General features: G+C 40.5%; 1 protein-coding gene across 4 annotated transcripts in view; it reads right to left on the bottom strand.

The window, feature by feature from the left end:
- MAP3K4 (mitogen-activated protein kinase kinase kinase 4) overlaps positions 1-15,644 on the bottom strand; it is a 153,002-nt gene that overhangs the window by 70,280 nt on the left and 67,078 nt on the right. For all 4 annotated transcript variants that reach the window (XM_059401385.1, XM_059401387.1, XM_059401386.1 and 1 more), the window contains exon 2: positions 7,241-7,431. In XM_059401385.1, the coding sequence (XP_059257368.1) occupies positions 7,241-7,431 (191 nt within the window). The remainder of the gene's footprint in view (positions 1-7,240; positions 7,432-15,644) is intronic.

Raw genomic sequence — 15,644 nt, 5'->3', positions numbered from 1 at the left:
ACTGTTAACACCCGTCACAGGGCTCAGAGACCAGTACTACCCACCCAAGGAAAGGTTAGACACTGAGTGGCATAAAGGACAGATTATAGAGAGTAACTAATCTGTAAAGACTTTAACACCACGTACTTGACTGGGGGCTTTGGAAAATGTATGGAGCTCAAACGAAGGTAGCAAGAAAGTCAAGAGTATCTTTAAAGCCAGGGAAGAAGAGCATGAAGAGACACAAAGGCAAAAAGAAGCGAGTGGCTGCAACAGTGAGTCTATAAGGAGAGCTTGAAACAGAACTTTGACTGAGGTTGAGTTTAGACTACAGAGCTGAAATACAGATTTAAGTCCACTCTAGTTAATGTTAACAATGAACTATCATATGATTGACCATACAGCTGACCCCTTGAACAACAAGGGTTTGAACTGCATGGTCTACTTATACACAGATTTTTTTTTTTTTTTGACATATATTGTAAATGTACTTTTTCTTAGATTTTCTTAAAAATATTTCCTTTTTGGGCACCTGGGTGGCTCAGTTGGTTAAGCCACTGCCTTCAGCTCAGGTCATGATCCCGGAGTCCTGAGATGGAGTCCCATCTCTGGCTCCCAGCTCCATGGGGAGTCTGTTTCTCCCTCTGATCTCCCCTCTCACGCTCTCATTCTCTGTCTCTGTCTCTCTCTCAAATAAATAAAATCTTTTAAAAAAAAATTTCGTTTTCAGTTTGTCTGGGTGACTCAGTCAGTGAAGTGTCTGACTCTTGATTTAGATGTGGTCATGATCTCAGGGTTGTGAGATCGAGCCCTCCACTGGACTCCACACTAGGCATGGAGCCTGCTTAAGATTCTCTAACCCTCTGCCCCTCCCCCACCCTCTCTAAAAAATAACAATAAAAAAAGTAAAAATTTATTTTCTCTAGCTTACTGCATTGTAAGAATATAGTACATAATATATACAAAAAACATGTTATTCAACTATTTATGTCATGGTAAGGCTTCCGGTCAACAGTAGGCTATTACAAGTTAAGCTGTTGGGGAGTCAAAAGTTATACACTAAATTTTGACACTGCTTGGGGTTGACCCCCAACCCCTGACCCAGCATTGTTCAAGGGTCAACTCTACGATCAAATCAGCTCAATTTTACAGCAGTATTACACTCTCAAAAACAAGCTGCTGATCCTACTACTGTTAGCAAAAGCACAAGACTTCTATACACATGCACGTACATATATACTTTGAGGTACTTGTTTATGATAGGGAAATCAATATGTGTATATACACATGTGCACATAGGTTCAAATTCTGATATAAATATCTTGAGATATCTGTTCTCTCTCTATAGCCTGGCTACTGCAGTATGTTATAATATTGCTGGCAAAATAGAGCTGGTATGGATTACAGGCAGATTCACTCTAAAAAGGATGTGGCTTGAGTGTTTTAATTCTTATTTTCCCAATTTAACTGTGAGATGAGCTAGATTTACTTCCTTCTGCTATGTTAAAAGGCACAAAAATTTAAGGATGAGATAGTATGACCATCTCTCCCTTAAACCAATCTTAAGTAGAATAGCTGTAAATGACTAATTATTGTCCAAAATTAAAATCTTAATTGCTATAGTTTAGCAGTTATTTATCATTATCCAAAAGTACAATTTAAATAATACCTCAATTAAATTCTGTTACTCATCAAAGTATGAAATTAAGCCTGGTCAGTGAGCTAATTCAAGAGCTTAACTGGTAGGTTACGTCAGTCAGGATGTCACACAACTGACTTCTCTTAGGTAATAAGGAACTAACCATTCATACCTAGACATCACAACATTGCTATCATATTTATCACAGCTTCTAAAAGCAGCAGTTCATGTTTCAAAAACAAAAATGTCTTTAACATTCCCAGGGAAATGTCAAAGTTGGAGAAAATATTTTTTTGCACACTTCTAAACTGGCAATCATTTGAGAGTCCACCAACATCAAGGAAGAAAACGCTGCGACGATGACAACCTCGCCTTCATTCTTCATAGCGCCATCCCACCTGGGCTATGGAGACTTGGCCTTCGTCCTTCACACACCCCCATCCTGCCCCAACAATGGCAACCTCACCTCTTTCATTCTTCACACACAAACCCCCTTTCCATCCCATACCAACAATGGCGACCTCACCCATGTCCTTCACCTCCCCGCCAGGGTCTCCTCTCTCCTCCATCCTCTGACAGCTCAGATAATCACTAAGACAGACACTTGTTTTGAATTACCCTGCTTGGTGGTTACACAATTGCATATTATGCTTGGAAATCACAAACAATGAATGACAAAGTGACTTTCGTACAGGATTTGTTGTGTCCATTTGCAGAGCTTCTCTAGAGTCTACTCCCAATGGTGGATGTGCAGGGTCAAGGACATAACCAACCTCGACTTGACTGAATTAACAAAATCACTTTCCCACAAGGATTAAGACATTTCCATTCCCATTAGCCTTGTATCAAAGCTGCCATCTCCTCATACCTTTGCTAGCAGCTGCTCTCCAAGGTATAATAAGAAATATATTTGGGTTTTGTCCACATTTCTGGCACAGAACTGCTAAAAACTCTTGGAATCCGTTGAGTAATTATTCAAAAGGAGCCCCTTTCAATCACATCTGTATTTATGCTAAGGGGTGCTCCTAGAGAGTAGCCTCAGGATGGGGCTGGTCCTAGGGAACTAATAATAAGCGGGCTGGAAGCTTCGGCACCCCCCATCCACCACCCTAACCTCCCAGAAAGGGGCTGGAGGGAGCAGTCTGGAGAGTAAGCTCTCTAAAGACTCTTTAACAAGGAAATGCGATGAGTTTCCACGCTGGTGAATACATCCAGGCAGTGACAGGCTAAGGCCGGCGGGACCTGGAAGGCCATGTCACCCCGCACACCTGGTCCTATACATCTCTTCCATTTGGCTATTCCTGAGTCCTTTATAATAAACCGCAAACACAAGTAAAGTGTGTTTTGAGTTCTGTAAACAGTTCTAGCAAATTATGGAACCTAAAAAGGGTCTCATGGGAACTCTCCATTTACAGCCAGCTGGTTAGAAAGTGGCCTGGGGCTGAATTTCCTATTACAAAAAATGAATCTATGGTAGTTAGTTACTACTGTAGATTAGTAGTAGTTATTCTGAGCCTATAATAATAAAATATTTAAAGAATGATATCCATATAATCAGTTCACGACAATGGCTGCCATTGTTTAAAAAAAAAAAAAAATTAATGGTTACTCTCACCTCCTTGCAACATAGGGCCCTCAGTTACCTTTCTGGGTCCTTCTAGTCCTTCAGGAATGCTTATGATGTTGTCTCCATTTACAAGGGAGAGGGGCTGGAAGCACAAAGACAGTATGATGACCAGAAACTAATTCCCCAAAGCTTTATATCAAATGCAGGTAGGAGCTGGTCCCTTACAGCCCACAACCACACCTCCTGCTGCTGAAATGCCCTGTGTGGTCCCCTTCCACACTGACTTTTGGTGGCCCTGTGTGGCCGAAGCACACAGCAGACGTGGTGCTATATGACTTCCTAAGCTAAGAACCCTTACAACTTTCACCCTGATCTCTCATGACCCTGGCTCTAAGGGAAAGCTAACTGCCACATAAGAATCCTAATTACCCAGAACAAGTATGCTGTGAAGAATCCCAGAATAGCCATGTGGAAGGTCACATGGGGAAAAAAACAATGCCAACCCGCTCTCCACCCAGATGCCAGACATGTGAATAAAGAAGCCATCTTGGACCACGTGGAGAAGAACTAAGGCTCCCACTTAGGGCCATGACAGTATCTCCCCGACTGAGCCATTCCAGCAAAAGCTCTAGACATGACGGGTTTGAGACAAGCTGTGACCTGCCTAAATATGTGGGCCACAGCAGCATGAGCACAATAAAATGGTTGTTCCTTCATGCTACTAAGTTGTGGGGTGGTTTGTTACACAGCAATAGATAACCAGGAAAATGCAAACATTATTGGTGACATTTATTAAAATGATGAGTCCAACTTGGACTGCAGTTCTAAAGTGAATAGTATGATTCAGAGAGCCCTGGCTTGTGGCAGCGAGAAAGAAAGAATGCACCAGTTCATGTTCCCTTGGAAAGCTTTTAAAATAAATCTGACCAACCTAACTAATTCTAAAAGCTCTAGAAAGTACTGAGGGACCAATATATTATCATGAATCACACACTAGTTTGAAACATGGGTCTCCTGGCCTCAGCCTTCAGGTCACAGCACAAATGTCACTTGTTCAGCAGTCTCCTAGCCCCAGGGCTCCCCGCTCCCTCCTCCCGCTCCCTCCTGGGGACACCCAGGGCAGCCTCTCCTCACCATCCTTCACCCCAGCTCAACCGACTGAGCCTGCGCTGCGGTCTACCTGCACGCTTCCCACGCGAGATGGGGCTTTCACCATAGATGGTAAAAGTTAGTATTTCCGTGTGTTGGGTTTATAGGTATTTTTATTTCTTTTTGTCTGTAGTTTCTAAATTTCCCATAACACATAATCTTTTACAGTAAGAAAAAAGAGTAAGTTTTTACGGATTTTGGTTTCTTAGGTCTGCTATTAGACAGGTACAAGTCAAAAGACATAGGCCATCCATTTCTTCACCTGAAAAACAGCAGGAATTGGAATAAGTGGTCTCCAAGACCCCCTCCAGATCTCAAAGTCTGTAATTTTATGAAATAAACAGCTGAAAGAAATTAAAGGTGAAGAAACAAACTTTCAACTTCCATTTCCCACACACCCTGGAAGGACAGCAGGAGCTCACCAAATGGCTAGTGATGGGGGGCACGTGGGTAACACAGTCAGTTAAGAGTCCCAACTCTTGCTTTTGGCTCAGTAGTGATCTCAGGGTCCTAAGATGAAGCCTCACATCCAGGCTCTGCACTCAGCACAGCGTCTGCTTGCATTTCTCTCTCCCTCTCCCTCTGATCCTCTCCACTCCCATGTATACACGTGCACGCGCTCTCTCTCTCTCTCTGTCAAATAAATATGTTTTTTAAAGATTTTATTTATTTATTTGACAGACAGGGAGAGTACACACAAACAGGCAGCATGGCAGGCAGAGGCAGCGAGAGAAGCAGGCTCCCTGCCAAGCAGAGAGCCCAATGTGGGACTCGATCCTAGAACCCTGGGATCATGACCTGAGCCAAAGGCAGCAGCTTAACCAATTGAGCCACCCAGGCGTCCCAGAAATAAATAAATATTTTTTTAAAAATCTAGTGACTGGATTTCTGATTAGTGAGAGACAGTACAGTTAAGTCTTCAGGTAAGCTTAGTATCTGCTGCTTATACTGGGAAAAAGTCCAAATCAAGCCCCAGGAGAACTATTTCTAAAAACAGTCCTGTCCCCATCTCAAGCCTTCTGGCCTCAAGTTACTTTAAAAACCCTAGACCTCAGTTTCTCAATCTATAAGATGTGAGAATTACACCCTCAACTCCTATTCTGAAATAGTATGGACCATCAGGTAAAGAAAAAGCAGATGTGCTACTGGCATCGTTTCAGTTTTACCAGCTCAAAGAGAGTCTGTATTAACTAACAGTGATTCTTTAGATGCTACTTCAGTGACACTTGTTTTAGATAAGGCGCTTCTACAGTCATCCTTGAGAAAATGAATAAAGATTGGTTTTAAAGATGATAAATTGCAATGGAAAGCTATTAATTTCTTGGGGTAGTTAAGTACAGGTCACAGGTTAATATCCTAGTGCAAATAAAGTAAAGAATTAGGGCAGCACCTGGCTGCCTCAGTCAGTTGAGAATCTGACTCTCGATCTTGGGATTTTAAGTTTGAGCCCCACTTTGGGTACAGAGATTACATAAAAATAAAAAAATCCTGGGGCATCTGGGAGGCTCGGTTGATTGAGCATCTGACTCTTGACTTTGGCTCAGGTCATGATCGCAGGAGTGGAACCAGGCCCCACGATGGGCTCCACACTCAGCATGGAGTCGGTTTGTCCCTCTCCATCTGCTCCTCCCCCCACCTGTGCATGCACTCTGTCTCTCTAAAATAAATAAAGTCTTTAATAATAAACAATTGACTAACCTGAAAATTTTTAAACTTAAAATAAAAAATGAAGGCAAAAAAATCACCTTCCCTGTGGAAAAGAAAGACTATTACTGCTTGGGATTTCTTCCTGGGTCAAGATTTTACCCAAGCAAATAAATACAACAGAATCGATTTCTCTCGACTGCCTTCTTTCTTGAGGAAGGGCTACAACAGGGACACAGAGTGAACTGGCCACCTACAACCACAAGAGGCTAACATGTGGAAGACATGTGTGGGAAGGGGACGTGGCCAAACAGAAAGGGAGAGCGTGGGCCAAGGAAAGAGAGAAATGGGCATACACTTGATGTCCATAAGGGAGCGCCTGTGATAGGGAAACTTCTCAGATAAGATGAAGAATAAAATCTGTATTTTATGCAGAAAGAGATGAATGAATTCCAAAAAGCTCCGAGATCAGTTTTAGGACAAGTGGCTCGCTGAAATTAATAGGGGAATCCTAAAACCATCAGGCTTCAGTGACCTGAGGATCTAAGCCAGACGGAGGGAACACGGAGGCAGCAGGTCAGCATGATTTGATTTATGCACCTCAGAAAAGAACAGCTGTGACATGTTGGAGGAAGTATGAAATGAAAACAGAAAACACTCCCAGCTTCTAGGAACAGAACATTATCTGGGCTCTGAGACGTCAAACAAAGAGAAAAGTAGAACACAAGTACTGTCCGTGGTGCACGGTACTGTCCAGGCACTGTTAGCAAGCAGGTGGGCTGTGCACACTTAGGGCAGCTTCAGGGCCACTGCCAGAGAGCACAGGTCACAGGCTGGTGAGGGAAACCCGGCCCTGCCTCTCCCAAACTGCCCAGTACATCACATCTGGAAGACAAAAGCTAGAGATGCAAAGAATTTTTAAAAGGCACCTCACTCCTGTATCAGCAGCCGTCTTCGATGAGTGCACGGATTCAGGCATGCTTGGGCTCTTCTACTGACCAAACAGAATACATGCCACCAGCTTTAGCAATTACGCAGGACAAACCTTTCTATCTCTGGTGGATGATTTTCTCCTTTATTAACAATACTGCTAATGGCAGTAATTCAAAAATTAAGAAGTAAAATTTAAAAGCAGCATTAAAATCAAATTTAATAAAAAAGGAAAAACATTGTCATAGAAAGGATCAATCAGGAGTTACATGTTACACAGATTATGCACTGCAAGTGCCAGGCCTGTGTATCTTTGTAAGTACCAGACTCACCTTTCACACCAGCTCGACCGGCAGGCTTCCCTACGCTATTCCTCTGGTGCTTGATGGACATGCGTTTCATCTGCCGAGGTGTGCTGGGGGGAGAGGTGCCATAAAGGTTCTCCGTGTTGGTTTCATCTGAAAAGTCCTCTGCATCAGACTCAGAATTCCTGCAAGCTGAATCTCCCAATGTGCACTCTGGCCTATGAAAGACAGAGAGCAGAGAAAATATTCAGTAATGCTGTAAGTGAACTCAAATTTAAACTTCTTGAAGCTTCTTTTAAGAACTCCTTGTAAAACTTTTCTACGGCTTCGTCTCATCCTCAGCAATGTGGTCTTTCTCCTCTATCTGTACTTGTGGAACTGACAAGGAGAACTTTTTTGCCCAAAGGCAGGGATGTCTGTGACAACTTCTGCTCTGGCCCCAGACCATCTGAGTGTCACAAGGGCAGAGCTGGTATGCAGCTTCTGGTGTTTACAGAATTCTGACATAAATGAGTTTAAACCTAAAAACTTACAGACTGAGGAAAAGGAGAGCAAAGGACCAGAAGACACAACTGGGAGAGACGGAAGCATGTAGCTTTGTGCTGGCCCCGGAGGCTCAGGGATGAGTGGGCAAGTTCAGCCCTGCCCTGGCCCTCAGGGCCGCGCTTCCGCTCTTCAAAGCACACACAGCAGGAAGCATGGGGCGCTCTCCTGTGATCCGAGAGGCTTCTGACAACATAGGGCAGGTCAGTGTTTCTATGTTCTCTGCGAGCCACTACAGGGCAGAGCTTGGCGGTGGGGGGCGGGGGGGGGGGTGCTGGTGCAGGAGAAGGACACGGTAGAATAAGAGAAAGGAATTTGTCTTCACCTTCAAAACACAACTCTCAACTTGTTCTCTGGCAATGCTTCTTTCCAATTGTCTATCCCCAGCCAACTTCTCAAATAATATCAGTATCTTGATATAGTTCGATCTTTGCAAAGCTAACAACAACAAAAAACTTATTGATACAAACAGAACATATACAATCCTGGCAAACTAGAAGGAATCAGTCATGAAGTTCCTTTTAAATATATGTCACAGTCTGGCCCGTTATGAATATTCTTTCTAAAATACACTTCATATTTTACAAAGGTAACTCCAAACTATATCCAAGGTATAACTAGTGTTCTTCCTGGTAACTTTTACCCTGATATAAAAATCAAAGTTATTATAAAAATCAAGATAGAAAAAGAAAAACCACTCTAAAATAGATGACACCATTTTATTGAATTACACTGACAAAACTTTAGAAAACAAACTTCCAAAAAATAAAAATGCTGCAGAATTATATAAATTTATAGCACTGAAATCCATAAAGAATTCCTTGGACAGGTCAAAACTGATTTAACCAGACAAGACTACTCTAGCCACTATGAATACTGTGTACCCACACATAAAGACATACAAATGACATGCCCTGAAAGCTAACTACAACAAATAAAACTGTGAGCAAAGTTAAAAATAAGTTTTAAATATATGTATTCCCTTAGGCTAACTACATAACTGAAGTATCACAGAGTCATACAACAAATAATACAACTTCCAGATGAACTTGAATTTCCCAACATCCACTTCTTCCACACTCACTGTGAAACAGCTGATTCAACTGATGAGAAGGCATGGCTATGCAGGACAAGGATGCTAATCTCATCTCCCCGGATTGTAGTGCTTACTAGCAGTTTTGGAATGATTACTGCACATTTTGTGGTCTGAGGGACTTCGGTTCAAATCCTGACTGTGCTGGCTATTAGTTATGCGGACCTTAGCCAAATTATTTAAAATCTTCACATTGCACATTTACAAAGCAAGGGTAATACTTAGACTCCAATGAGGATTAAATTCAATAATGCAGGCTTAACAAAAGGGTAATATAGATTGAGGGTTCACTCAATGATGGCTACTCTTCCTATTCTAAGCCTTGGAAGTCACCAGACCCATCTGCAACCCACGAAAGCACCTGAGTTCCTGCTTAACATTAAGGAACTCATCTGCTTAACATTAAGAGTGGGGGTACCAGGCCGGCTTAGTCAGTAAAGCATTTGACTCTTGATCTCATTGTGAGTTCAAGCCCCAGGTTGGGCACAGCGCTTACTTAAAAATAAAAATCTTAAAAAAAAAAAATTAAAATTAAAATTGAAATTAAAACCTTTAAAAAAGAGAGAGAAAGAAGTGTATCTCTGAGTTCAGCATGGTATAGAACTGGAGACCATTTTAACATTTGTAGCATCTTTTAAATTCTTTCAAGTTAAATTCTATAACTTTTATCTTCCCCACAAGGATAAAGTCCATGATAAGGAAAGACAATGTATTTCATTACTTTTGTATCTCAAAGTTTCTAGGATAGCGTTCAAAACCACTCAGTGTTGCTTAGCACAATAATATATTTCATATAGTAGGATGGTAATCACTACAAAACTAAGGCGTAGGGGCACCTCGGTGGCTCAGTGGGCTAAGCCTCTGCCTTGGGCTCAGGTCATGGTCTCAGAGCCCTGGGATTGAGCCCCACATCGTCCCTCAGTGAGCCCCACTTCACCGCACATCACCCCGCATAGGGCTCTCAGCTCAGCAGGGAATCTGCTTCCCCTCCTTTTCTCTCTGCCTGCCTACTTGTGATCCCTCTCTCTCTCTGTCAAATAAATAAATAAAATCTTAAAAAAAAAAAAAAAAACCCACTAAGGCGCAAACATCTAGCCAGTTCCATCCATCAAGGCCAGACAGCATGGAATAGCAGGCTAAAGAGAAAAACAGTCAGATAAAGGAATAAACAAGACCTCATTGAAAACACGATCTCTGTAGTGAGGAGAGAAGTGAACTCAGCAGACAGAAGACCTAAGGCTAAGTCACAGCTTTAGTAGACAGGTGACTGCATACCTGACATAATCTTTCTAAAACTAAGAAAAAGACTAATATCTAATTTGTAAAATCAAGATTCTAACTACTTCAGTAAATTCAGTTGTGAATATTCAAAATAATCAAAACTAAACAATGGAAATAAACGGCTGTGTGGAAAACATTAAAATATAAAACAGGCACATAAAATGGTATGTTTCATTAGTATCTAGCAGTCGTGGGTAGATGAATAAATTAATCAAATGCAAGGAAAAGTGGAGGAGGATTTTCTGAAGGGGGACTGAAGACGTCCAAACTTAAGTGAGCCAAGTCTCCAATGGCAGGCCCCCAAACTAAGGTCAGGCCATGACATTTATTTTTCAAGTGAGTACCCCTGTCTTAATCTACATATGATGGAAATAAGTCTGGTGCTGTAAGAGATAAAACAAGTCAAAAAAGCACACCTAGTAAAAACATTAGCTTTTATGTAAAAATTTAATTTGGGGAAACAGAAAAAATATTTCTGTTGTGCTGTCATCCAACTATGGACAAGTTATTCTCTACACACGGAAAATTTCATTTGGCTGCACTCTCCAAATAAAAGTAGAAGACTAAGTCCCTGTAATACTTACACAGAAGCTGAATATCTGTTTTTAAGCCTGCACCCATCATAAAACAAAGTCTTTATACCCTCACACAGATACAATAAACACTACTGATTTCAGAGTATTTCCAAATTATTTAATTATCCTAACAGCAAATATCAAGAATCACATGGAAGCAAAGAGGAATACTGTCATAAACAATGCATTAAAATAAGATAAAACAGTATATTTCCTCACTCTTTAATCATTATACCACATAGAAAACAAGGTAGAAAAAATGCCATATGGGGCTGCCAGATATTATATAACTCAAGATTAAAATGAACTTTAGAACAGACATTATATAAAGGTGAAGTTATGCATTTAATACTTTCTTAAGATTTACTTAACTCCACCAAGATGCTATTCACACTTATTGGAAATGTTAATTCATTCCATCCAATTAACTTAGTAACTTAACACATGTCAGTACAAAGCCCAAAAATATTTAAAGAAATTAAAATAAAGTCTAGCATTCAGTAAATAACACTCACAATGTCTGCCAACCTACCAAAAATTACCAAGGAAACTATGACCCAAACAAGGGAAAAAGATCAATAAGTGACCAGAAATTACTCAAGCAGAGCTTGCAAAGATGAACACTGTATCTGAAATGAAAAATACTCTGGGTGGGATTTAAAAGCAGATGAGACACAGCAGAAGAAAAGATCTGTGAACTTGAAGACACAGCAACAAAAAACTATCCAACATGAATTAGGAAAAGATTAAGGAAAAAATAAAGAAAAGAAGAACAGAGCATCAGTTATCTGTGGGACAGTATCAAGCAGTATAACACATGTTATTAGAATCCAAAATGAAAAAAGGGAGGCACTGAAAAAATCTACAAATTAAGGGCTGAAAATTTTCCAAATCTGAAGTAAACTGAAAGTTCACAGATCCAAGAAGCTCCACAAACTGCATATCATAATCAAATTGCTGAAAACCAATAACGAAGAGAAAAATCATAAAAGGAGCCAGAGAAAAACAATTTAGTTAGGGGAGTCTTAACCTAGAAGCAATAATGTAATAGGGAGTGGGAAGGAAAATTAAGCAAAACTTTCTCTTTTTTTCCGTAAAAGAAAAAAAATCTATACATAAAATCTAGGAATATAAGCACGAGCGGTAAGTTCAAAAGAACCTGCATCATTTCAATTAACTAAAACCATCCAAAACCTCATTTTTGTATTAGCTCATGTGAGATGAGCTAATGTGGTCAGCTGACTAGTTCAGAATATTTCCTGGGTACCAATTATTTTGGATAAGGAAAGTAGTACAAGGTCTACATCAATTGCCCTGAAACACTGGCCTTATTTGTGCTGAAAAACACAGAAATGTGAAATTTCTTTCTAGTGCTAAACTTCTAACAGTCACATAAAACAATGTCTCGCTCTTTTAACATAAAACTTTACTGAAGTACTATTCACTTGACATAGAACCTGGTCTAACAAATGTATGTCTTGAACTCAACTGAAGGTGGGGGGGGGGTCATTTTTCAATGGAAAATGTGTGGCAGACAAGACAAAAATTCAAGTAACCTCGGGTTACACAGTTCTGCTCTGACACAGCAGGTAAGCCATATGGTGCCTGAATAGTTCAACTATGAAATAATGAAGTTGGATTACAGGAGCTCAAAAATATGTGGTTTTGCAAAAGCCCTTAAAAAAAAAAAAAACCACCTTCATTAGAAGTTCTTTAGCAAAGTCTTTAGAAATAAGATATTTTAGTCACTTATGAAGTACAGTCCTCACCTGTGTGAGGTCCTCTCCGCCACCTTCATCCACCTCCTCAATAACCTATTCTCTATTAAATAATGATGCGAGGAAGACCTCTGCTGCTGAGGGAAGAGGAGGGCAGGAGGAGGCAGAGACGATAGATTTTCTAGGTTTCCTTTTTAAAGAGCTTGTATAGTTTGCTTGGCCCATGGTATACATCAAAAGGAGCTAAGCTAAATTTGAGGTTGCATGGTTGGTTCATACTGGAAGAGCCAATTAATAAGTTAGTTGATCTATATCGGTAGCCTCTCATTGAACATTCATCAGCTAACCTCCAAGTAAACTGTCGTCAAACCTCAAACCCATCCGACATTTGCTAGTTCACTTCTTCATTGATTCAGAGTACAAAACCTTGAAAACCTACTTAGTTTTCAAGACAGACAGACTTTTTCTTTTTAACTAAAAATTATCTTTTTTTTTAACAGAAGTAGATTTAAAAAAAAAAAAAAAAAAGATGTGCCATGGAAATGAACAAGAACTATGCACCACCTCAACCAGACCCAAAGTTCTGTGAGGGTGGGGACCTCATCTGTCGTTTTACCACTGTTTCTCAGCTGTCTAGAACAGTGCCTGGTGCACACTATGTGCCCATTACTATCTGCTGAATAAGTGAGTTTGTGAGGTAAATAATATTATCTTTGATACATTAGACTTAATCATTACCTAAACTCTATTAAAATGCAATCACAATTATTTGAAGAATGTAATTTTTTAAAGGCTGCAAGAATAAAACAATGGTTGATTTCTGCTAATAATGTTATTGTGGTACTATAACCCTAGGTGCCAAGAGAACTATCTACTATCCCAAACAGCTGCAATGGAGTAAAGCGTAAGGAATAATGGTTTTAAAGATTTTATTTATTTATCAGAGAGAGAGAGCACAGGCAGACAGAATGGCAGGCAGAGGCAGAGGGAGAAGCAGGCTCCCCGTTGAGCAAGGAGCCCGATGTGGGACTCGATCCCAGGACGCTGGGATCATGACCTGAGCCGAAGGCAGCTGCTTAACCAACTGAGCCACCCAGGCGTCCCAGGAATAATGGTTTTAGAATCAGATTCACATGGGCTGAAATTCTTACGTCCCCACTCTAATTAGTGAACATACAAGTCTTAATCAAATTACTATAAGTAAGTTTGCTTGCAAACACTTTCATTTATTACAAGCCTTCTTATCAAACGTCACTGGAACCTGCGGTCAGCCAGTTAATTTTAAAAATACATATCGAAAGCATTAAAAATGAAACATGCACACTTAAAAAACTGAAACGTCTCTGGTGGCTGTCACTTTGATGGCCTCCCAGGATTCCCACCTTCCTATAATCACCTCCTCCTGATCAGGAGGGACCCTGTGCCTGCGTTAACGAATGAGATGTAGTCCAAGTGACGCTGGACCAGTTATAGCTGGGAACTTGAGGGGAAGCTAGCCACCAGGGAAGAAGACCAGCTACCCTGAGACTGCCAGGGTCTTCGAAGCCCAGGCCAGCCAGGCAGAGAGGCTGCCCGAAGGAGAACTAGGGAGGTCAAAGTCTCGCTGAGCTTCCAGCTGACAGCCAGCACCAACTTGCTAGCTTGTGAGTGTTGTGAGTGAGGCTATTTTGGATCTTCCAGCTGTCCCTGAACCCAAGCCAACACCATGAGAAGCAGAACTACTCAGTACTTTAACAGATAATAAATGGTTTTTACTTTAAGCCATTAAGCTTCGGTATGGCTTGTTAAATTATAATAGATAACTACCACACATTTAAAACTTAAACATTTACTTTCACTTTGAGTCCACGAATGAGATTAAACCCATCACCGCTTTGATGAGAGTCAAAGCCTTGCCCCAAAGTGTGGTTCCCTGAAAGAAGGCATGAGTCACATACACCACAACCGCGTGCAGTACCTGTGATCTACACTCTATTTCTTCAAAACAGAACAAGAATCTAAAGACTTTTGTGGGACAGTTTTTCTGGATTTTCATGATGTTTCTTCCTAAATGTTAACAGAAATTTGACAACACTTTTCTTTTTGTGACCCATCCTGAGACTTTCCAAAGCGCTGCCATTCCATTGATATAGAAACCACAATTCTCCTTTGCATTCACATTTCATAGATTTGTGTAAGAGTTTACTGAACTATGCAGTAACTAAACATACAACAGACCTACACAGATTTAGGAACAAACAAGGAACTACTGATAAGCATATATTTCAACTGGTGGAAACAGAGAGTCACAGGTATTCTACAGAGTAGCCTATTAGCCATAAGCATTCATGATGCTGGGAGCATCAGTAAATATGTTTTAATAGAAGAAATCGACAGGGTCAGGTCTTAGAAAGGGTTAGGCAGTTGCATGGATAAGGTCTGCCTGACTCAGATCTCCTAGCAAAAGTCTTTTGCGTCACTCACAGATTTACACAAGGCATATTTTATCAGTCCTAAGCTACGTAGAACAAAAAACAACACAGAAAGATTAAAAACACATATATATATAATTTAAAAAATATTTTCAGATGAAAGCTTTCATAAAATAAAGTCTTATCAAACCACACAAATAAATGCAACAAAGCTTTAAAGACTTCATATTATCATCTTTCCCTTCTGGTTAAACAGAAGACTACTCAAAAAGAAATAGAACCAAAAGAAGAGAGAAACAGACAGAGAGAGAAAGAAAAAACGAAAGACAGACAAAGAGATATTTAAATACCTAGAGTACTTAAACACACAGGAGTGTATTTTAAACACACGAGGTATTTAAACACACAAGAGTGGGGCGCCTTGGTGGCTCAGTAGGTTAAAGCCTCTGAGGCCTTCGGCTCAGGTCATGATCCCAGGGTTCTGGGATCAAGCCCCACGGCAGGCTCTCTGCTCAGCGGGGAGCCTCCCTCCTCCTCTCTCTCTGCCTGCCTCTCTGCCTACTTGTGATCTCTGTCTGTCCAATAAATAAATTAAAAAAAAAAATCTAAACACACAGGAGTCATGTTACAGATGAAAAGATGAATGTGATTATCCCTGTTATTTCTACAATTTTGCTACAAAGAGTTGAAGACTTAAAAAACAAGAGGGCAAAGAATAAGACAATTTTAGGAGTACTTTCTTATTTTTACCAATTCTGGTGGCTCCTAAAATATGCTGAGTACTTCTATACCTACCTCATTTTTCCAAAA

The sequence above is a fragment of the Mustela nigripes genome, chromosome 5 (assembly GCF_022355385.1).
Source record: "Mustela nigripes isolate SB6536 chromosome 5, MUSNIG.SB6536, whole genome shotgun sequence".
NCBI lineage: Eukaryota > Metazoa > Chordata > Mammalia > Carnivora > Mustelidae > Mustela > Mustela nigripes.
This window is presented reverse-complemented; position numbering and strand designations above follow the sequence as displayed.